The sequence below is a fragment of the Cnephaeus nilssonii genome (genome assembly GCF_951640355.1).
Source record: "Cnephaeus nilssonii genome assembly, chromosome: 18".
In the NCBI taxonomy this organism is placed as follows: domain Eukaryota; kingdom Metazoa; phylum Chordata; class Mammalia; order Chiroptera; family Vespertilionidae; genus Cnephaeus; species Cnephaeus nilssonii.
In genome coordinates this window covers 21,051,371-21,076,106 of record NC_137089.1, presented here as the reverse complement: position 1 = coordinate 21,076,106, position 24,736 = coordinate 21,051,371, and the positions used below count along the sequence as shown (strand labels likewise).

The 24,736-nt window shown below is 35.7% G+C and overlaps 1 protein-coding gene across 3 annotated transcripts in view; it reads left to right on the top strand.

The window, feature by feature from the left end:
* The window catches only part of CSMD3 (CUB and Sushi multiple domains 3), a gene marked incomplete at both ends in the record, with an annotated part of 911,147 nt that overhangs the window by 645,280 nt on the left and 241,131 nt on the right, over positions 1-24,736 (top strand). For all 3 annotated transcript variants that reach the window (XM_079795927.1, XM_079795926.1, XM_079795925.1), the window contains 3 exons: positions 7,434-7,625; positions 12,845-12,983; positions 17,413-17,600. In XM_079795927.1, the coding sequence (XP_079652053.1) occupies positions 7,434-7,625; positions 12,845-12,983; positions 17,413-17,600 (519 nt within the window). The remainder of the gene's footprint in view (positions 1-7,433; positions 7,626-12,844; positions 12,984-17,412; positions 17,601-24,736) is intronic.

Below are 24,736 nucleotides of genomic sequence, written 5' to 3'. Positions count from 1 at the left end.
TCCTGGGTTGTGAAAGAGATGTCCGACTGCCTGTTCAGGCCCGATCCCGGTAGGCAGTTGGACATCCCTCGAGGGGTCCCATATTGGAGAGGGTGCAGGATGGGCTGAGGGACACCCCACGCCCCCGTGCACGAATTTCGTGCACCAGGCCTCTAGTATAAAATAATATTGAAAGCAACGTAATTTAAAAAAACAACAAAAAACTGTGTGATATAAAACATAGTTCATGTAGAGCAAGAATGTTGAACTCAAAGGCTAACATGGGCCAAATATACAAGGTTTAAGTTTATGTGGGCCGCAAAAAAAAAAAAAAAAGAAAGAAAAAGACTTCAATTTTCATAGAAACGTAGGTTTATTTCAAAAAGTATAGTATAAAGAAAAAGAACAAGAGCGATGATAAAATTAATGTTTTCTTTCTGACACTTGGCATCTCTTCTCTGCTACTGTCTTTCCTACTTCGGGGGAAATAGTGTTCACAATGATTACTTTCAAAACTGACCCAAGGTGAATGTCAGTAATTCTGGACCTGACAAGAGACTTATTTCCTTTCATAATTGTAAATAACTGCTCACACCATTATATTGGCTAGGCCGCAAAAATATCCATTGTGGGCTACATGCGGCCCACGGGCTGCGAGTTTGACATGCTTGATGTAGAGATTATTGACCTCTTCGACAGAAAGGTGCCCTATTAATCTAAGCCATCAATAACACCAATGAGAATGTTTGCCAGGTACTTTGCTCTTATGTTGAAGGCTGCTATCAAAATGTGAAATACTGACTTGTCACTGTTAATAGTAAAATCATTACTGTTACCGGTGGAAGTGGGGTTCTTGGGGTGCTGCGAGGAAATGAATTTCCTAAGGCTCCTACAGGAGGAGAGGATTTCCTGGAATGCTTTGCTGATGATGTAAAATTAAAGGAGGGCCCCTCCAAGGTCCCATCTCTGTCCATCCCACCAGGGAAAAATTCCAACAGTACCTTCAGCAGGGTCAGAATAAAGGCCACTGGCCATTGCTTCTGCTCCATATTAAAGTCCAGTCCAGTCCAGCACCTGGCTAGCTTAGCTTGGGTTCCCAGCTGTAGTGCATTGCACGTGGGGTCCACACAGCCATGGGCCAGGCAGCTGCTAAGGCCACATGGCTATGGAGAGAGAACAGGTGAGCGCACAGGTGAGTCCAGGTCACAGAGTAAGAGCAAACAAGAGTAAGAGCAAGAACAAGAGCACAAGAGCAAACAAGAGAGAGGGAACTCTTGGTCTGGGGAATTTTAACCAGGAGCTTCTTCAAACTCACCAAAGAACTTTTCAATATTCCACACACTTCTGATGGGGTCCATCCCCTAGCCAATCCATTGTTCCCCAGGCTAGACTGACAGGCAAGTACCGCCCCTGTGCCCCCCTGACTTCTACTGCACATGTGCTTCTCTCTCCCTTCTTCCCCCAACAATCCAGTACCAGTTGGGGGAAGGGAGGGGTGTTAATCCTCTTGGAGGAACAATGCTGTGTGAAGCTGTAGCTTCTTGGTGAAGCTTCCCAGGTGACCATATTTATAGTATCTCACTTCCCTTTGCTTTCTTTACGAATTAGTGTTAACTAGCGAATTACAATGATAACATTACCATACAAATTGTCAACAAAAGGTATTCTGAAAAGTAAACACTCAGTGTCTGTGAAAATATTTGAGCTGAATTACATACTAGTACACATTGCTGTTGTAAAAAATCTAAATAAAATTTTCCAACATTAAAAAAAAAATAGCCCTATATTTAGATACCTCAGTGCCTACAAAGAAAATCTTTTCTTAATTAAAAATAAGAGACATCAGTTGCATTTACCAACAATTTAAAATGTATTAAAAACACCTATCACAATATTAATAAAATAAGAATATGGGAAAAACAATTCCTCAGAAAGAGAGTAAAAAGGCACTAAATATGTCTAAGAAACAAATTTTAAAATTGGTTGTACTACAAATAATTATTTTGCTTCCATTATTTTTAATGTTTAGGTAATTCAGATAAATAATGTTTTGTTGTGTACAATAATAATATATGGGAATTTTTTAGAAATTATTTTATTTTTAAAATAGCTTTTGTATAGATAACTATTTTGAAGTGTTCATCAATATATTACCAATTCTGTTAGTAATTACATATTTTTATTGCATAATTTAAATTCTTTTAGCTTCCTTTTTCATTACCAGAATTTTTCAGTTTGAATGGCAAAAAGTCACCTGATTTTAATAACCATTTTATTATACTAAAGCCATGTACACATCTGCTGTTTCTCTTATATTGTTTTACTTTGAAGGTCAAGAGTGTTAATCTGTTGATATTTATATCCCTAAAACTTGGTCCTGTGCTTGGTACTTAGTACTTAGTGAATGTTAAATGAATCTGATTGGATAGAAGAAAAAATAATAAGGTAAACTTAAAAGCACACTCATGCTATTTATGTACTGCCTATCAGAAATAACGTAAAAGGATTTTATGTGTTTTTTTCTTTGATTTTGCTAATTTATTCTGGTGATCTCCAAGTATTAGAATTCTATCTCAAATTAGACCTTTATAGATACTATCTTTTATAATCTTTAGATATGAAATCAGTTTTCTGTATAGGTCATTTTGACAGTCTTCAAACTAGCATGCACACTTTTTAAAAAGATCTTTTAATTGATTTTGAGAGAGAGAAGAAATGAGAGGGAGAGGTCAGGAGAAAGAGAAACATTGATCAGCTGCCTCCTGTACATCCCCCCATTGGGGACTGAGTCTGCAATCCTGTTTCCTGACCAGGATTCAAACTCGCAACTTTCCAGGACCACGACCAACCACACTGGTCAGGGCCTTTTGATTCTACAAAAATTATATCAGTAATTTTACCCCCACTAATTGGAGCATAATAATGAAAGTAGGGAGATGTTTTCTCATATTAAAATATATCTCCAATATTACGTATAATACCTGCTTCATTGTCGGTAAACAATTTTCTGGTGAAATAAATTAATAAACATGTCTTTAATGAAAGAGGTTTTTGTATACTTGGAAGTATATTACAACATTGACTTTGAGGTTTCTTTTGCATCTCCTTTGCTCGGTTTCCCTCCTGAGTTGATGGAAATGACTCTGTCATGCTGCCATTTACTTTAACCTGACTTGCCATATCATTAAGTGTATCCTTAGAAACATAATGAAATTCTAAAGATAGCCACATTCCTGGGTAGCTGGCAGAATATAGGCCTCATAATGATGTTGAACATTCTTTATAAAATTGATGGATCTTGTACAAAGCAAGGGCTCAATCAAGGTCAAAATTCTCCAGGGTGAAATCCACCTCTAGGTTACCATCTGCATTTCAAATATTTTCTGATTGATTTGACTCTGGATGGGATTTCCTTCCAGGTTAAGTATTCCCATTACCCAACTTGATTTCCTTATAGAAATCTAGAATATAGTGTCATTTCTTAATCAATACAGAATTAGAAGGAAATAAAACTAGAAGAGAGGAATGTAAGGCCTTGTGAATATCAAATTTGGGCTACGACTTCTCTGGTCTCCTGATACTGCAAAAATATATAAAACTACTTCATTTTCAGACAAACTACACAATGAATAGTAAAATATAGTGGTTTAATATTTTTATTTCAGTTTTCTTAAAAAATTATTCAATACAGTTGTTAGAATAGAACTTTAGGATTTTATATGATACTAAATCAGGCAGGTAAAATATTACTCTGCCAATTTTATAGTTGAGGCAGCTAAAATTCAGGAAATTTATACAACTTGGTCAATCTTCCTTTCTTACTACAATAGAGTCTAAAACCTAGTTTCTCCTGCTTTGATAATATCATTTATTCAGCGATATGAAATTCATTGTGCCTTAAAATCTTACTACTAATTTGTTTATTAAGAGAAAAAGGAACAATAGGGGTCAACCACCTCTCTTTCTTCAAATAAACCAAACCCAAAAGGAAATGCATATTTTTACATATATTAACTGTCATTTTGCATATTATACATGTTATTATAGCTACTTGGTTTCACTTAAATATTTAAGCACAGAAAATCTGACAGAAGGGTAAAAACATATTTCCCCCTCAAATTCACCTAAGACACGATTATACTGACTAATTTCAGTATGCTTTTGTAACTTTGTTATATGTATATTTTTGCTTATGAGAAAGTTATTAAGGTTTAAGCTTCTTGCAGACACATAGTCCAGCACATGGGAAGTCTCAAAAAATGAAGTTTTCTCATATATTTATATTATTTCTATTTTTCAATTTAAAAGCTGAACTTCAGTTTAATAGCACATTTCTGTCACTTCTTTTCAATAAAATGTAAATCTGTGTGTAGAACATCACTTTCCACTTATATATTGCAAAACCAATCTATAGATCAGCTTTAGTTTTGGTGAAAACCATCCCAGAGCACTTCAAGAAAAACATAATGACTGAGTTTATCACAAAAGCATTTTACAAAAACTATCAATATTGAAAGGCTATAATTGCCCCGGCCCTGTAACGCATGATGGAGACTGCCAAGGAACACAGATGATTATACAGAACACACTCATGTAGAAATTGGAATCAAGATCCTATCTCACTACCCTTGATATTCTCTAATATGAGTTCAACATTTAATAGATTGATTAATCCATTGACTCATTTATTTATCTGTCTATCTACCTATCTACCTACCTACCAAATAAGAATGTATACAATAGAATGTGCTAGTCAGTACCACCACTATACAAAAATATCTGATGTATGTTCAATTCTATTTGCATCTGCTTGTTTCTTCTTTGTATGGCTACCACCTACCACGACAGGAAAATATTAAGTCAGAAAGTAAATGAATGAGTGAATATCAGTTATGTGTCTGTAATCCAGCAATTTATCTCATTATTTCAATACACAATTTATAAAAGTAATTTGTTCAAGTGCTGAATCCTACATTTGTAAATATAATTTAAGAACAGTTTAAATGGAAAATTTAATAGCTTCTTTGTCTTGATACTTAATTGGCATATGCTTTAGGGTAAATCTACTTTGTGATAATTCTAAATAATATTTTATTTCTTTAACCTGAATAATTGGAGCTAATTCCATAATTAAATGTGCCATTTACTGTGTATAGAAAATACTGTGGTTACTTTCCTATGGTCTTATACTTCTCTTTTCTACTGATACATTTAAACTTTTTTTTAACTTTTAGATAATTTTAGATTTACCTGCAATTGTAAGAAATAATAAAGACAGATCCTATATACTGTTCACCCAGTTTACCTCAATGACAACTTTTTGCATAACTATAACAACTATATAACAACCAGAAACTTGACATACAATCCACCAATCTTATTTAGATTTTATTAGTTTTACATATAATTGTTTGTGTTTATTTAGCTCTGTGTAGACTTGTGAGACCACCATCAATACATCAAGATACAGTACAGTTCATCACAATAATCTCTTACGGTACTCTTTTATTGCCACAGTCATCCCCCTCCATCTTCTATCCCTACAGTCCCTGATAACTACTAACCTGTTTCTGATCCCATAATTTTGTCATTTCAAGAATGTTATATAGATTAAGTGAAATAGTATATAACCTTTTGGTAGTGCATTTTTTTCACTCAGGTTAATTCCCTTCAGATCTACCCAAGTTATCATGTGTATCATCATTCTTTTTTATTGCTGAGTAATACAGGGGTGGGCAAAAGTAGGTTTATAGTTGTTCATATGGAACACACAATGATTAATTAAAAATAATAATACAAAAGTAAGCTGTTTTGTGTACTCACAACTGGAAACCTACTTTTGCCCACCTCTGTTGTATGATACCAGTATGAATTTCCCACAGTTAGTTTAATTATTCACCTTTTGAAAGGCATTTGGGTTGTTCCTAGTTTTCAACTACTATAAATAAAGCTGCTAGGAACATTTGTGTTCATGTTTTCATGTGAACACTAGAGGCCCAATGCACGAAGATTTGTGCAAGAATGGGCCTTCTTTCCCCTGGCTGGCGGCACTGCCTTCGCTCCGGCCGGAGCTGCCCTCCCGCCTTCCCACACTGCCCAGAGACCCGGAGCAGCTGGGTCAGTGCGGAATGCCTGCGTTGTCACTATGGCAACGACGCAAATGTCCTGCCCCCAGCCGCTCAGCGCCTGTATATGCAAATTAACCCACCATCTTTGTTGGGTTAATTTGCATACTCGCTCCTGATTGGCTGGTGGGCATCACGAAGGTACAGTCAATTTGAATATTTCTCTTTTATTAGTGTAGATAGTTTTTATTTATCTAGGGTAAATGTGCAAGTGTGCAATTATTGGGTTGTATGGTAAACACATTTAATTTTGCTAGAAACTGCCATACTTCTTTTCAGAGTGGCTATACCATTTTACATGCCCACCAGCAATGTATAAGTAATACAATATTCTCCAGAATTTTGCCAGCATTTGGTATTATCTTTTTTTTTTTTACTTTAGCCAATCTGATGGGTATGTAGTGATTGCTCATTGTGGTTTAAATTTGCATTTCCCTAATGCAGTGGTTCTCAAACTTTCTAATGCTACGACCCTTTAATACAGTTCCTCATGTTGTGGTGACCCTCAACCATAAAATTATTTTCGTTGCTACTTCATAACTGTAATTTTGCTACTGTTATGAATCATAATGTAAATATCTGTGTTTTCCGATGGTCTTAGGCGACCCTGCTAGCGGTCCCACAGGTTGAGAACTGCTGCTGTAGAGCCTAAGACAATCAGAAAACACAGATATTTACATTACAACTCATTAACAGAAACAAAATTACAGTTATGAAGTAGCAACGAAAATAATTTTATGGTTGAGGGTCACCCCAACATGAGGAACTGTATTAAAGGTCGCGGCATTAGAAAGGTTGAGAACCATTGCCCTAATGGCTAATGATGTTGAACATCTTTTCATGTGCCATCTGGAATCATCTTCATTGAAATGTTTTTTGCTTATTTTGTAACTGGATTGTTGTTTTGTTATTTTATTATTATTTCTTCTGCATTTTATCTTTCTCTAGCTGAGTTTCAAGAGGACTTTATTTATTTTAGATATGAGCACTTTGTGGAGTATATTTCTTGCAAACAAGTTCTCCCAGCCTGTATCTTTCTTTTCAATCTCTTTATAGTGTCTTTCACAGAGCATCTAATAATTTTGAGTAAATCTATTATTTAGCTACTGGAATGCTATGTCCCTTCTTGAAATAATTTAACACACAAATTACTTAACAAAAATATTTTAAAGTATACATTGTGCAGGCATGAAAAAGGCTGAATTATTTTTTAAAGTTAATTTTCTAAAAGCACATAGATGTATGGAAGGTACTAAACTGTATTTCCTGGAAATTCAGACTTGATTATGATACCATCAAAACTAAAGGTTTGTTTCTATCTTTTGATAGGTTCTGTTGCCACTGCATGTCGTGATCCGGGTGTTCCCATGAATGGAACTCGAAATGGGGATGGACGAGAACCCGGGGACACTGTTGTCTTTCAATGTGACCCAGGATATGAGCTTCAAGGAGAGGAAAGAATAACCTGCATTCAGGTAGAAAATCGATACTTCTGGCAGCCCAGCCCACCAGTCTGTATAGGTATGAATTAAAGAACAATTAAAATTTTATGCAAGCATAAAAAATGGTTATAAATGGGCATTAATATCATTAAGTAAGAACTGTATTCTAGAATTGGTTATATATAAGAGTCTATGATTTCACAGGTCAATGAACCTCCAAAAAATGTACAATGATCCTATTTAAATGATAATTATTTTCCCCTGAGGGGCAGGTCCATCATTTTATTAGATTTTCAATGGTTCTAAGATCCAAGTTAAGAATTGGAGCTCTTGAAAAGCCCTGATCTTCTCTATCTACTATATAAATGCAGTTATCCACTGCTTTTAATATTTAAAGAGTGATTTAGAGTCTACATTTTAAATGGCCCATATTGATCTTGCCTCTTAAATGGTTATTTCTTCTAAGAAAGAACATTTTATTGGAACTTATGCTTGACTTTCAAAGCTTTGGCTTTTTATTCAGTTCATGTATTCTAAAATAATATTAGTTTTGAATTTGATGATCTAAGGATTTCTAGCTGCTTTGTTCATGCTTCCAACTCTCTGCCTTCAGTCTCTATGCTCTGTTCTCGAATCCTCAAGTTACACTCCAGAATATTAAGATACATATCTGCTGGATCTGAGAAAAAGTTAGAAGATGTACCACCTTTGCAATAAAAATAGTGAGAAAACCTGCTATCTAATCTTTGTTTCACAACCTCATTGTTACCTTTTTTACATTAAACTATAATCTCAAACCTTTTAGCTTAAATATTTTAGAATTAGTGTCATCTTGAATTTATAATACATTTTGAGCAAAGTATGTTCTCTGTACTCAAAATCTTATTTCTTTATGTATTCTCCTTCTTACACTATAAGCAACTTGAGAGAAGATTCCATAGGTTATTTATTATTATATTTCTTATAATATTCAGCACAAGCAAATTCAGCTCACTTAGGAGAAAAAGCCTTATTTTTCTTTACTTATATCCAACTCATAAATACATTTAAATAATCATCTTACACATATTTTTTTAACTCACATGGTAATAGGAAATGAGCATTTTATACCCCAGTCAGACGTGAACAAATTCAAGGACTCAATTATTTAGCTTTATTTTATCCCATCACATTTTTTTTGTATTTTATATGTTGGCATTTTAAGAGCAATTATGTACAAAACAAAACACATTCAATAGCTCAAAACAGCCAGAGAGTAAGTAGACAGTTCTAGAAAATGTAGCAGATAACAAAGGAAAATCAGTTTTAAAAATGAGACATTTTTTAAAAGCACAAAATAAGGGCATAGCTTGAAATCCTATATCTCCCTCTACACTTTATTATTCTCGCTTACACTTCTTTATGTATATCTGCACAATTTTAAATCAAATATCAATTAATTTATATTTCCATAATTTAAACTCATAAAAGCAAGGAATAGATATTAAGAAATATATTTAAAGGAAAAAAAAGACTGATATAATTAAGTTTTTGTTTGTTTACTCCTCAGTTAACCTAAAAACATTCCAATTAAATTAAAAATACCACATTCCAATTGGAATTTAACTCAGTACTTGTAGAGAGAATCTTTGTGTAAATGTATATATATAAAGAGGTAATATGCTAATTGGTCCTAACAGTGTTCCAGTCACAACTGCTCAACAGGCTGCGCGTACAGGAGCTGATGAGCGGGGATGGAGGTGGGGACTTCCACCCCAGTGGAGGCCCACGTAGGCCTGCCCAGCGCTAATATTAGGCTGCCTTGGAGGCGGTGGCCTTTCCCGATGGAGGCATGCGCAGGCAGGAGCTGGTGGGCAGGGACACAGACAGGGGGCATGCCTGAGCCGCCGCGGTGTGGCTTGAGCAGGCCTGGAGCGGACACAGATAGGGGCCTGGCTGAGCCGCTTGTGGTGTGGCTTGAACAGGCCCAGAGCATACACAGATAGGGAGCATGCCGGAGCCACCGTGGCGCAGCTTGAGCAGGCCAGGAGTGGACACAGACATTTTTTCGTGGTGAAGGGACTGGAGTCTGTGTTGATGAAAACACCTTGGTGGCTGTGGTGGCCAGCAGTGGCAGCAGCAGTGGGGTAATGGGGTGGCACCTTCCCCTGATCATCCCAGTCACCTCCCGCAGAGGGAGGCCAGACTGCGGCTTAGGGGAGCGGGCCTAAGCTGTCAGTAGGACATCCCCTGAGGACTCCCAGACTGAGAGAGGTAAGGCTGAGCTGAGGGACGCCCCCCCCAGTGCACGAATTTTGTGCACCAGGCCCCTAGTAAGGAATAATAGAAAAACACCAACTTACTGTAGAACTTCTTGCTTCATTGTGATTCTTAGACTTAGTTAAAGAGTGTTGCTTACTAGAATTACTAGAAGGACTCTATTATATGTTTTTATGTTTAGAATTCTAAAATATTGCACAGCTTTTTACTGAAATTCTAGTAAAAACTAAAATACAAAAGAAAGGAAGAGTTTTGAGATAGGCTGTTACAAAATTTCATTTGTAGACAAGATTTTAGCAAGTCCTAATTCTAGAAAAAAAAAAAAGTTGAACACTAAATCATACTTAAACTGTTGTGGGAAGTTTTTGTATGGATTATGGTGCTGGGTATTATTTTTTGGTAGGAAAAGATAGCTTGAGGAGAAGAGATGCATCAGAGCTTCTCTGAGGAAGAAAAGAACCTAAAAATAAAATGTCTGAAAAATTGCTAAGGCTGTAGAAAGTTTGACCTCTGAAACTGATAAGAAAGAACTGCATGATTGGAAACTCTATGCCAAAGATTAAACCCTGAACTTTTTAGAACTCCGTAAGTCTACATTTTAGAGCCTGGAGCATGCATTTTGCTTGCATGTAGAAGTAGTTAGCCTTATAGCAAGTGACACACAGAAGGACGTCACTTTAAGAGACTTAATAGAATTCATTCCAGCAAAATTGACAGTGTGAAGATTACTCTGACATTGCCAGAGGGAAAGTAGCAGCACTCAATATGAAGGTAAATAACAAAGACATTGGTGTGGGTGGGCTGCTGAGGTAGACAGTGGAAGCAAATAAAACTGAGGGATGAAAACATTAAGGCAATTATAAAATAGTTATTAATAGATCCCCTTATAACTAACTGCCTCACAAGAAACTACCCTCAGAACAAATTATTAATGTCAGAATTTCATGGAACCTAACTAAAAATTTAATTTTTTAGTCACATGTAAGACACAGTCTTTATCTAATAGATTCGTGATGAATTCAGACACTTGAAAGGAATCTTTAAGTAAAATATGGTAATGGAAATAATGGAGATAAGCAGAGGTTGCTATGGACACCAAAGTGAGTTGGAGACTATTTAAACAGAGCCTAGACTGGAAATTTCTGTAAAACTTCCTAGAGACAGAATGAATCTTGATATGTAAGCAGGGGCTATCTAAATATAGAAGGAAAAACAAATAGTGTTGGCAAAGGCATGGAAGTACTCAGAACTATAAGCATCCTGATGATATTTATATGTTTAGAGTGGTGAATGAATTAGTTGGAAAGGTTGGAGAGGTTAGGTTATGAAAACCGCACTAGAGGAGGCATTCTCTGTTAGGCATTGTGAAACAACTGCAGAATTTTATGCATGGGCATAGTATGATTCGATATTTTTAATAGGGCAAAGATGAATTGGAGAATTTTAGAGGCATGGAACACAAGAAGCCATGCCATAATTCAGGAGGCAGATAAAAAGGTCAGATCTAGAAATATGGTAGCAGGCAAAGAAAGAAGAGATGGGTTGAAAAGTATCCATGAGGATCAGTGAGGTGGAGTCCTTGCAGTGCTTCCTAATGGACTGGACACAAGTATGCAGTGAAGAATTTCACATCTCTAGTTAGGGGAGATGATAGTGCTAATCAAACAACGTAGGGATGCAAAAGGAGAAGCAACTTTGAGTTGGGGTTTGGATATTTTGGATTTTTTGTGCTTGATGTACCTATAGGCTATCAGGTAGAGATAACCAGTAAGCATTTGGGCGTATGATACCACAAAAATACACAGGTGATAAGTAAAAATATTTATTCTCCATTGAGTAGGAGCTGAGGTCTCCTACGGTGACTGAACCACTAAGGCAAGGGTATCTGGGGACATGGAGAAAGGAAATGGTGGACATCCATAATTTAGATGACAATTTTATTGATAAATTCGCTTGTCTAGACTCGGGCAAAATAACAGAGATCTGAAATGTTACCAGAGAGAACCAGAATTGTCCTCCTTCTCAAAAACAGTTATATGTTGTCAGAGAATCAAGCATGCCTTATAACTGAATGGTAAAGTATACCTGAGAAAACTATAATTTTAAAAGAAGAATGCTGATATGCTGATCATGTGTAGGACATATCATGAGAATCTCCTCCCCCCCCCTACTCTGTGTGTGTGTGTGTGTGTGTGTGTGTGTGTGTTTATTAATAATCCCACTCCACCACCAGGGACCTCCATATCTTTTTTTCTCTATTTTTCTGAAGCTGCTAACTCTGTATATCTATCTATCTATAGATACATATTTCTGATCATAAGCTGTGTTTAATAGACCTCAACAATAATCTTCTAAAGAATCTGTTCTCTGAGTTTCACTAAGAACTTTTTGAGCCTATCCACTGAAGTGTTAAACCTTTGTTTGGGGCTACACCATTTCGTTAGCAAGTTAGGCAACTAGAATTTAGGAATATCTTAACACTCAATATAAGAGTCTTTTATTATAAAGTGCTATATAGATTCTCAGATAATTATCCATTCTCACTCATTAACTATATCAAAGGCTCACCCTTCATAAATATATAGAAAGGTAATGGGAGGATGTAAAAAGGGCCAAGTATCATATATCCTAGTATTCCACTTATTATTAGAGGTTTTGATTTGCTTTGTTTTGTTTCTAACTTTCATAGTAACCTTCAGATTTTTTTTTTTTTTAGTAGCAATGGGGAAACCATCTTTACCCCTTTTCTCAATGCAATTTTTGTACATAAAAAAATAAAAGGGAACATAAGTCCATATGTAATTTTTCTTATCTTTTGAAGCCAGTAAAAGGAGCTAAATCCAATATATTCATGTATGTGTGTATTTACTATTTAAGTGGTTTTTCTTCAAAGACAATGCAATATTCAAGCATTAAGCCCTATCAAAAAGTCAGGTCTGTACAAAACCTCCTAAACCTTTTTAAAAAACAGTTTTCGTGTATATTGGTAGCTAATAAATTTTACTAATCACTTAAGGGATTTTCTTTGTTCATTTAAAGCACCCTGTGGAGGCAATTTAACAGGATCTTCAGGCTTTATTCTCTCGCCAAACTTCCCTCATCCATATCCCCACAGCAGGGACTGCGACTGGACCATCACTGTCAACACAGACTATGTCATCTCCTTGGCCTTTATCAGGTGAGTGCCTATACATTGCCACATTTGTCGCCCTGACTGGTTTGGCTTAGTGGATAAAGCGTTGGCCTGTGGACTGAAGGGTCTTGGGTTCAATTCTACTGAAGGGTCCCGGGTTCGATTCTGGTCAAGGGCATGTACCTTGGTTGCAGGCTCGTTCCCCAGTAGGGGGAGTGCAGGAAGCAGCTGATTGGTGTTTCTCTCCCACCAATGTTTCTAACTCTCTATCTCTCTCCCTTCTTCTCTGTAAGAAATATATATATATATATATATATATATATATATATATATATATGTGTGTGTGTGTGTGTATGTGTATATATATATATATATATATATATATATATATATATATATATATGTATTTTAAAAAATTTTCCTATCATTTTCTTTAGCGTCTACTTAGGCAAATTTTTATTTCTATGCATGACATTTTTATTATTGCTAACTAATTGCAACACTACTACTTTACAATCAACATTTTACAGAGCCCTGTATCATGGCAGAGATGCCAATTCAGTTCAGAGGGCTGTAGGGTGAGCATCTTCCCAGATTCCAGCGTAGAGAAAAGGTGTTCAAGGTTGAGTGGTTTATTGACTCTCATGAAATGTGATCTCTTTATAACCTTTTCTCCCTCCCTGTACTTGCCATCACTGCTTCAGAACTTCAATTTTTCCTAAACTTCATGATGAAAAGGTCAGTACTTCAAGAATTTTTTTTTCCTCCCTTCTGCAACATCTAAATATCCATGTGTGCAGAGTCACCACTGGGCTTGGGAAGACAGATAGTCTACTTACCACCCTTTCTGGTGGTCTCATTAAGTCAAGCTAACAAAGATTTTACCGATCTCCATATTTCTCAGCAGAATTGTCTCTTTTTAAAAATATATATATTTTTATTGATTTCAGAGAGGAAGGAAGTAGGAGAGAGAGATAGAAACATCAAAGATGAGAGACAATCATTGATTGGCTGCCTCCTGCACGCCCCACACTGGGATCAAGCCTGCAACCTAGGCATGTGCCCTGACCGGTTATGGAACCATAACCTCCTGGTTCATAGGTCGACATTCAATCACGGAACCATGCTGTCCGGGCAGAATTGTCTCATGACAGAATTTTACAAGAGAGTGTTTTAAAATTCACAATAGTTGTTTATCCCTGTAATGAGTTGCAGGGTTAGCTTAATACTGAAGCAGTGGAGAAGGTAGCTTCTTGTGTGAAAAAGGAGGCAGCTGAGTTTGAAGCCGGGCTCTGCCACGGTTGTCTGTGTTACCAGGATAAGTTATTTGAACGAGCTTTTGTTTTTTCACATGGAGTTAATACCTGTGATCACCAAACCTGGCCTAACCCTCCCCCTTAACATTTCAATGGGAATATTAGGTATCGGCAAGTCAAAAACTTCCTAAGCAGAAATGTTACTAATCTTCAGTGTCCAAGACCGATGTACATGGGCTCTATTAACACAACTCCTCCTCCTGCTAGTGTGTTAAACCTACTTGGTAGCTTAAATATGTATTTTCTAACATATTGGAGCTAGGTTTTTTAAAAATTAAAGATAGTTTAAATTCATGAATATTTGAAAACATTGTAAATGTATAGAATTTTTAGTTCTATAATTTTCAGTGATACATTGATCATTGGTAATAAAGAAACGATGATGATGTTCGTGTTATGCCAGCACCCAGCTAGAGGACAACTCCCTGAGGTCAGTATTGTTATTGTTCCCATTTTTACAGTAGAAGAAAGAGCAGTACAGATATTCAGAATGAAAATGTATAGTACAAGACTTAGTTTACTTATACAAATTATTCTAATTAAAATGAGTGTTAGAAGGCTGTTTTACAGGAAGTGCTTGACCTAAATTTGATTTCCAGCTGTTATATATTATGTGACCTTAAGGAAACTACAGATGTTCTTAGTATAGTCATTAGGAAAAGGCAAATGATAATCCCTTCCCTATACCACAGTATTATTGATAAAACCAAGTTAATATTTATGAAAGTGCCTTGTAAAATTGATGTACAACTAGAATGTACTCTCCAGTGTTCTAGGAAAAATAATCATTATAGTTAAGATTTGGAGATTTCCTAGAAAAAAAAAACCTGTTTTTGTTTTATTTTCATTTTCAAAGAAGTTACAAATCATTATTTTGAAGTTTTTATTTAACCCCAAACTAGAAATTAAAAAGAAAAATACTGCAATCCATTCTTAAATGGGTTTTTGGACTTCAAGGATAATACATGCCACTATAATATATCATTTACAAAGCAATTGTTTCTAGTGATTCTTCTAACAGTGAGATAGATAAGGAAGTTGTAATTCTCATGAAATCTTATATCTTATATATATACACACTCGAGGCCCAGTGCATGAAATTAGTGCATGCGGGGTGGGGGGGGGGCGGGGGGCCTCAGCCCAGCCTGCACCCTCTCCAATCCGGGACTCCTCAGGGGATGTCTGACTGCTGGTTTAGGCTGATCCCTCTCACAACCCAGGACCACTGGCTCCTAACTGCTCACCTGCTTGCCTGCCTGATTGCCCCTAATCACTCTGCCTGCCTGCCTGATTGCCCCTTACCACTCTGCCTGCCTGCCTGATCGCCCCAAATCATTCTGCCTGCCAGCCTGATCACCCCTAACCACCTCTGCCTCGGCCCCCGCCACCGTGGCTTTGTCTGGAAGGACGTCCAGAAGATGTCTGGTCTAATTAGCATATTTCCCTTTTATTAGTATAGATATATTATTGATTTCAGAGAGGAAGGGAGAGGGAAAGAGAGATAGAAACATCAATGGTAAGAGATGATCATTGATTGGCTGCTTCCTGCACACCCCTTACTGGGGATCAAGCCCACAACCCTGGGCATGTGCCCTTGACTGGAATTGAACCAGGGACCCTTCAGTCTGCAGGCTGATGCTCTATCCCCTGAGCCAAACCAGCTCAGGCCTCATGAAATCTTAATGTTGAAAGAGATGAGTTCAGAAAGGTTGTGTTTTACCCCAGAACCAAGGAAGTAAGCAATAAAATAAGGCCTTATTCTCCATTTTCTGCTATATTATACAAAAGTCACCAAAATTTAGACCTCATATCTACTGAAAGGTTTTGAGCAATTACTTGAATTAGATTTGTGAAGCTAATGAATAAATAAAAACAAAAAATAGCAATGTGGTGGTGCCCCCATTTTCTTATGTTACAGGTTCCCTAATATGTGGAAAGGTTGGGAACCTCTAATTAGTCCAGTCTTTCTTCACCACTATTTATGCACAAGTAAGCTAGCTGGATTCCTCTCTCTTATACACGCATACAGAAAGGATTAGAATTGATTTGTAAAATTAACTTCTATAAATCCAGTATACTTTGGAAATATCTCACACCTAAGTTTCTTATTTAGATTCAAGGATGATAAAACTTGTAAAAATAGTTTCTCCACTGATGAATGTTCAACATTGGCAAGCTTTACTGGTTTTGTCATAAACTTGTTGGCTTTTCTTAATGACCCAATTAAGTCCACTTTTTCTCTGCCACAATATGAGCTAAGAGAGAGACAAATGATTCCAAAATGTACTCTCCAATGTTCCAGGAGAGTACATATCTTCTGCCTTCTAAACATGTGGGTTCTATAATCATTTTAGGACAATGTTCAGACTTATGAAGACTTCTTGAGCAAATCTAATATGCAAATCTGCAATATTAAAATATTAATTGGAATAATTTACATGCTAAAATGTCTTTACTAGCATGTTATTTAGTTTTGACAAGTAGTTTATTGGTTTGATTTCTCCTACATTAAGTTATTAAACAATACAATATATTTTTAAGAAAAGGTATACCTAATGCAATGTACAGTGCTTCATTTGTGTAATTTAAATCCAAATTTGTATCGCAAACTTTTGTTTAAATATGACATATGGAGTTGACTTTTAAAACAGCAAAGCTGCTTATAAACTTTGAAATTCAGGGCATAGTAGTACCACTGATAAAGAAAAAGAGATGTTTCATTTTCTGAAGCAAAATATCTGAATAAAAAAAAGTAGGTATTGTTCTCCACATTTTACTGATATAAAGTAACTCTATAGGTTAACAAGGACAGAAGCAAGGCTTAAACCTGCATCTCTGGCTCCAAATCCTATACCCTTTCATCAGCTAAACTATTTGCCTTTACAATTATTTGCATTTCCTGTAGACACAATGCTAACTTAGAAATATTTGAAAATATTAAGATGTCTTTTCTGTTTTTCACTGCTAATTTGATATTCATATTTAGTGTGTTTTTGCCAGGCAAATTTTCCAATTAACTTATTTTGACAGAGTCTGTTGTTATTTTTAAAGATATTGACTGAATTAATATCTGATTATATATATGACTTAAGCTTACTATCTTAGTAATAGCCATTCCATGTCCTTCTCTCTCACTCTATTTTTTTTTTTTTTTTTAGTTTCAGCATAGAACCAAACTATGACTTCCTCTATATATACGATGGGCCAGACAGTAATAGCCCACTAATTGGAAGTTTTCAAGACAGCAAGTTACCAGAGAGGATAGAAAGCAGCTCCAATGCCATGCATTTGGCTTTTCGGAGTGATGGATCTGTGAGTTACACTGGATTTCATTTAGAATATAAAGGTAATTGTGAACATTGGATTTTAGCATCATGGTTTCACTTGTGAGTATTTTCTACAGGAGGATAACTCCGCAGTGGCCGTTGTCAGTGGTTATCTGTGCATTTCTCAGTGCAGGCTACCTACAGTTCAGCTCATAAAAGAACTCTGACTTTTCCTATCGGTGAGGAGGAAATTAGTATTTCCCTAATTACTACCAAAGGAAATGTGTCAGCAAACAAATTAACAATTAGTATACTCTGAGAGTTGGCTGAAACCACAAAACAATAAAAAAAACTAGTTTTTTTGGAAGCTGAGTATTCACTTAAATATCTTTTATTTAGAGACTATGATCAGTGATAAAGAGAACAAATTATAGTGATAATTATGTTACACAAAACGTCTAAAGATATTTAAATATGTCAGTGTTCAGAATAGGGGTAATAAAATATAGTGATAATTATATTTTAGAATATTTCTGCAAGCATTTAAATGAATTAGTATTATAATGCCTATGGATTCCTATAAACATATTTTTCTTAAGTTATATACTCTGTGATTATAAGAACAAATTAGATCTTAGTTGTTTAAAGGTAAAATTTATTTTTCAATAATTGAATCCTTAAAGGAAATACTGATAATTCATCTCAAGTTATTAATTGAGTTCTGAAAATACATATTTTGGGCTTGTTACTTACCACTCAGCTTTTTCACTATGAAATATTTTCAATAACTGAAAATTATACAGAATAATAAAATAAACTTCAAAATATATATCATCCAACTTGACAAACCTTAACATTGTTTCATATCTGCTTCAGATCTATTAATTCTTGTTTTAAGAAACATAATATTGCATTTACAAGTAAACACCTTTTGCAGTTGCCGTGGAAACGGGTTTGTCTGTTGAAGGCTACCAAATAAAGTCAGGATAAATGCTACAACTTCACATAGCCTGGGATAAGAAAGACTTTTCTTAGGGAAAGGAAAAACTCACAACTCAGCGAGATGCAGATGCTTGGAGTCCTCCGGAATGTCATCATTCCTTGGAAATGAATGCCAGGGCCAGGGCATCTGCTCAATATGGACATGCATTTCTGATGCAAAATATCTGAATGGTTTTATTCCAATGGGAAAATTGAGCCCCCTGTGAGTCCCTCACTTGACAGAGCAAAGTAAGAATATGGTCACATCACAGGGAGAATATACAAGACAATAGGTGCTAGACCATGAGGATTTGGTGTGCCAGCTATTCATTGGGGCTATCTGCAAATGCTAACTCCTCCAAACCAGAGGCCCCGGGGCAGTTCAGACCTTGTGATTGTGGGCTGGGAAGCACTGGTCTTATGGAGAGTTGATCTTGAACATTCTATCAGTCCCTTCAATTGGAAGAGGCTCCCCACATCATATTCCAGGACCCAGCTGGCTGACAATTCAGGCAAACCATGATGAGAGCCCAAGGCCATTTTCACATAACCATGTTTTTTTTCATGGCAGTATCTTCCTAATTCTGTATTGATGCTTATCTTTTCCATGTATGAAAGCTTATACATATTTTTATATTTTCTACCATGTGCACATCCTTCATCCTATATCATATTTTTTTTTCATTCCCATCATGTGCATATCCTTGTGAAAATGTTCCTCTTTACATTGTATTTAAGGTTTATCAATGACAGAGACATGCAGCTTTAGTTCATTAGTTTCTTTATGATATTCCATCATATGACTGTATCACAGTTAATTTATAAGTCATTCTGATAGACACTTAGGTTGTTTCAGTTTTTCACCATCAGAATTGAATCATGATGAAATGAAAATTGTTTTATATGCTTTTTTCAATATATGTGTGAGTGTCTTTCTAAAATAAATATATACTAGGAGCGGGATTACTGATTCAAAGGCTAATCTAATCCCATAATCAATCTAAGTCCATATTGCCAAATTACTCTCAGAAGAGGTTAACCAATTTATTTTGTTAATAGCAGAGAAAGTGTTTCAGAAACTCCACATATGTTTTAAGATATAATTAACCCATGATATTTTATTAATTTTATATGTACAACATAATGATTTGATATATGTATATCTTGTAAAATGATTACCACAATAAGTTTAGGTAGTGTCCATCACTACACAGTTACAATTTTTTCTTGGATGAGAACTTTTAAGATCTCATAGCAACTTTCAAATATATATAATGTAGTATTGTTAACTATAGTCACCGTGCTGTACATTACATCGCCAGGACTTACTTGTCTTATAACTGGAAGTTTGTAACTTTTGATCACCTTTATCTATTTCACCCACCCCTGACCCTGAACTTTAGCAACCACCAATCTGTTCTCTGTATCTGCTCTCTGTATGTGCACCAGCATTTACTTCACTAACTCTCTAACATACTAAAATGCAAGCCTCTTAAGAGCAAGAACTCTATTTGCTATTATACAATGAGTACCTTAGAATGTTGCCTATGCATAGTAATTGTTTGATAATTATTTAATTGCTAAGTTTTCTGTTTTAAATAAAGTCATACTTAGAATCCTAAAATAATAATATTATTGAAATATTAGAAACCTTGAAGATACAATTCTGCCCTTCATGTTATAAATGAGAACTTGCCTCTTTAAGAATAGCTAGTTATATCTGCATATGGACAGGCTTATAAATAAGACCAATTGTAAAGGAGAGGACAGGAGAGGGGGCGGGAGAGGAGAGGAAAAGAGAGGAGGGAAAAAAGGCAACAAACAAGGTGGGCAGGGGGGAGGAAGAATGGGAGGGAGGGAGGGGAGAGAGAGGAAAGACAGAAAGATGGAAGGAAGGAAGGAAGGAAGGAAGGAAGGAAGGAAGGAAGGAAGGAAGGAAGGGAGGGAGGGAGGGAGGGAGGGAGGGAGGGAGGGAGGGAGGGAGGGAGGGAGGGAGGGAGGGAGGAAGGAAGGAAGGAAATTGTAAGCAAGTCAGTAGAGCTCTGTTCTGTTGTGAAATAATACTTAGTAAAACATTTCTAGAGATCACTATGATAAAAGATATAGAAAGAACATTATAAGCACTACCATGCTCAGGGAAGATGGTGCTAATGGAATACAATATTATTCTCATGGAAACTGGACTTGACCTTACAATCCTTTCTACACATTACATTCTAGATAGCCATCACTAAATCCATGCAATGAAGTACTTGAGATAAAATCTATTTGGCATATCTCTGCTAAATGTATGTCTGTTTCTATTGCCCAGCTTGATATAATTCTGTGTTCATTATTTCAAAAACTAAGATTTATGCTGTCATAGGACAATGGCCATAGATGCAAAATTTTAAAAAGAAATATTATTTATTATGTACTTACTCTATTTTATGTAGTGATTAGTTCTTTTAATGCATTTTCTCTGTCCTTCCCAGGAGCAGGCATACTTATAAATTTAACAAAAATATTAAACTAGCAACATTATGAGATAAGTACTGCTATCTCTCCTTTACAAATGATAAAATTGAGGATCAGATTGTTAAAATGAGTTACACAAGATGACAACTTATTATTACCATTTTGAGTAAAGACAAATACAAATGTGAGTACAGGCAGAGAAAAATACATAATCATGTATTGAACTATAATCCTTTTTGGACCCTACAATTACTCCCCACCATCCTTAGCTACTATACAAACAGCCACTTACACACAATTCTGCCATGAGGTCCTTTTTATATTCTTTAGAATCCAGATGTTATTTTTTACAATGTTAGTACTGAGTTCATTTTCCCCAAATCTAATTTTTTATTTTTATTTTTTGTCTTTACCAATACAATTATTACCAAGTGTTATTATATATCAAGAAGATATAATGTCTAGAAGTATGTGCAATGATCAGACATACACCAAAGAATACATATTTTTAGTTTAATAGGGATTTGAATAAATGAACTGTGTTTTAAAGAGATCACAATATTTCTTTTGAGATAACTCCATACGTTTACATCCTCTACCAGAGCATGCATTTACACTAAAAATAAGGATTCAAGACTTATACCTAAAAGGCAGTGCCTATTTTTTATAGTTAATGTGATCTTTAATAACAAATAAAGCTTAAAAATCATAAATTAATATTAAATTTAAACTATAGGGTACCTCAAACAATGTATATACACACTGTGAATAATTATAAAGGCAGTGTTTATTATATACATTTTATTTTCAAAATTGAGCTATCAGTTGTTAAAGTATATATACATTTTTGGGAGACCCTGTATAATAATGAATTGCAGATATAAAGATACCTTTTTTTTTCTTTAGTGCTTCAAGTCTATTTTTGTTTTTTAATTAAATCTTTATTGCTGAAAGTATTACATATGCCCCCCCATTGTCCTCTCCCACCTCCTTACCCCCCAAGCCTTCACCACCCACTGTCTGTGTCCTTGGGTTAAAATGGAACTACCATTTGACCCCATGATCCCACTTCTAGGAATATATCCCAAGAAATCAGAAACACCCATCAGAAAGAATATATGCATCCCTATGTTCATAGCAGCACAATTTTCAATAGCTAAGATTTGGAAACAGCCTAAGTGCCCATCAGCAAATAAGTGGATTAAAAAACAATGGTACATCTACACAATGGAATACTATGCAGCTATAAAAAAGAAATAACTCTTACCATTTGCAACAGCATGGATGGACCTGGAGAGCATTATGCTAAGCAAAATAAGCAATTCAGAGAAAGATAAGTATCACATCATCTCACTCATATGTGGAATCTAAGGACCAACATAAACTGATGAACAAAAATAGACCCAGAGACATAGAAACATTGAACAGATTGTAAAACCTCAGAGGAAGGCAGGGGAGGGTGATGGGGGTGGAGGGGTGAGAGGTCAACCAATGAACCCAAATGCAATATAATTAATTTTCTGGACTGGTCCTCAAATGCTCATTCATGGGAAAATTACATTCCCCACTTCAGGGTCTCCAGGGTCTGTCTTTTCTTATCAACCTCCCTATTTCCTATCTTTATTTCAAAACATTGTTACCTCTTTAATTGAATAATTTCTTAAAGTTAATGAAGTGGCCCTCATGTTTAATTCTAGCACAGACAGACAAATACCTCAGAATTTTCAAGATAAAATGTATACCCCCAAAATGAACTGACATATACATGATGGCCCTGGATAAATTGTTTCCATTGTCATTTGTAATACGTCATGTACCTTGAATTAAACCTGTTGATTTCTGTTAGCACTGAAAATGTAAAGCTTCTAAGTCCTGACTCACTCTAATCAATGCTGGTAGTAGGCCCTTAAGTAAAAAGCCATAGGTCTAGCACCTACCTCTATTACAGCTCATACCAGAATTTACTTACCATTTCTTGTGTTCATGACTATATTTCCTTTTCCCCCTTGAAGACAGACACTGAATCTTATTTTTATTTGTGTGCAACTACATCGTAGTTATATAAAGCATTTGAATAATGAATGGCTGCTATATTGGAGCATCACAAAAACACAAGCCTAATATGGATTCTGGAAGAAATACCAGTTTATGTTTATATAGAGCAAATGATAGAAATGCTCTAATGTTGTAGACAAGAGTACACTGGAGCAGAGAAGTAGAAGTGTGGGGTGAGGGGAAGATATTTCACTGATTTGAAAGCAATGTCCCCAAAGAGTTTAAGGCAAGACAAGTCTCCATTTATTTCCTTGTAATTTTAATGTGGCACAATATTAACAAATTTAGAATTGAATAAACATTTAGAGTTTAAACAGTACTCTCATATTAAGAGCATTTAGACATAATATTAATAAATGTGTCTTAAAATATATAATTGTAATATACAGTATATATAAATGTTACTCATATAGTAGTGATACCTGTATTATTATAACAAAACTAGAGGCCCGGTGCATGAAATTTTGTGCAAGGGACTTGGTCCTCGCAGCCCCGGCTGCCTCTTGGCCCCGCCCCCCGTCCACTGGTCATTCAGGAAGGTGGTTCTGCCATATGGTCTAATTAGCATATTAGCTCTTTGTTATATAGGATACATTGATATTGATGGAGCGGGAATATACACAGCATTGTTCTACTGAAGAGGACCTCCTGACAACTCGTTGCTGTTTTAGCTGGCAGGAGATGTCATTTATAGGCACCAATGTGTACACTGGTAAATGTATAATTGGTTATTTATATGTGCAATAAATTAGCCAAGAACCTTAAAAAATATCTTAAGTTACTTTCTAAATTAACCTATCAGTTTATGATAAGCTATAGAGCAACTTATTACATTTCAACTTTTCAACTTTACCCTGAGATATTCTGGGATCAATCATTTAATTTCCATTGCAGCAATATTTTCCAAAGTAAAAGAGATAGGGTATGGTTTATATTTATTCTCACAAAGCACCCTGGGAGATCTGGCCCAATGTGAACTCTGAGTTTTCCAATAAGGAGGGCCTCTTAGGACTGATTATGATCAGAAAAGAGGACTACAGTGCATTCACATCTTGAAGTAAGCTTAGCTCTCAGTGGCTGAACTCATGCCAGCAAGCATATGCCCATCCACACATGTCCACTATTCTGGAAATAATAGGCAATTGGATGTTATATACTTTGGCCACCTCTAAAAAATAAAAATAATGTACAACTAATTCTGATTAATCACAAAATAAAGTTATTTATAATAATTGACTCTAATATACTTTATTTGGAGAACATAAGGCAAAGGACTCTTCCCTAGGGTCTAGTCAGTAAGAAAACTAGTATTAAACCAAATAAAATTAATTTTTATAAAAAATAATGCTATCAATTTTTTGAATATATTTTATTGATTTTTTTACAGAGAGGAAGGGAGAGAGATAGAGAGTCAGAAACATCGATGAGAGAGAAACATCGATCAGCTGCCTCCTGCACAGATGTGCCCGCAACCAAGTTACATGCCCTTGACTGGAATTGAACCTGGGACCCTTCAGTCCGCAGGCTGACGCTCTATCCACTGAGCCAGACTGGTTTCAGGAATGCTATCAATTTGACTGCTTTACTTTTCTATTTAAGAAAAACTAAAATCACCTTTCCATCTACTGCCTAGACCTTTATATAAAAATTCTCCAAATGATTTTAATATTTCCAGGTGTAACAGCTATGGCAAACATGGAAATAAACAAAGGCAGTATTATTC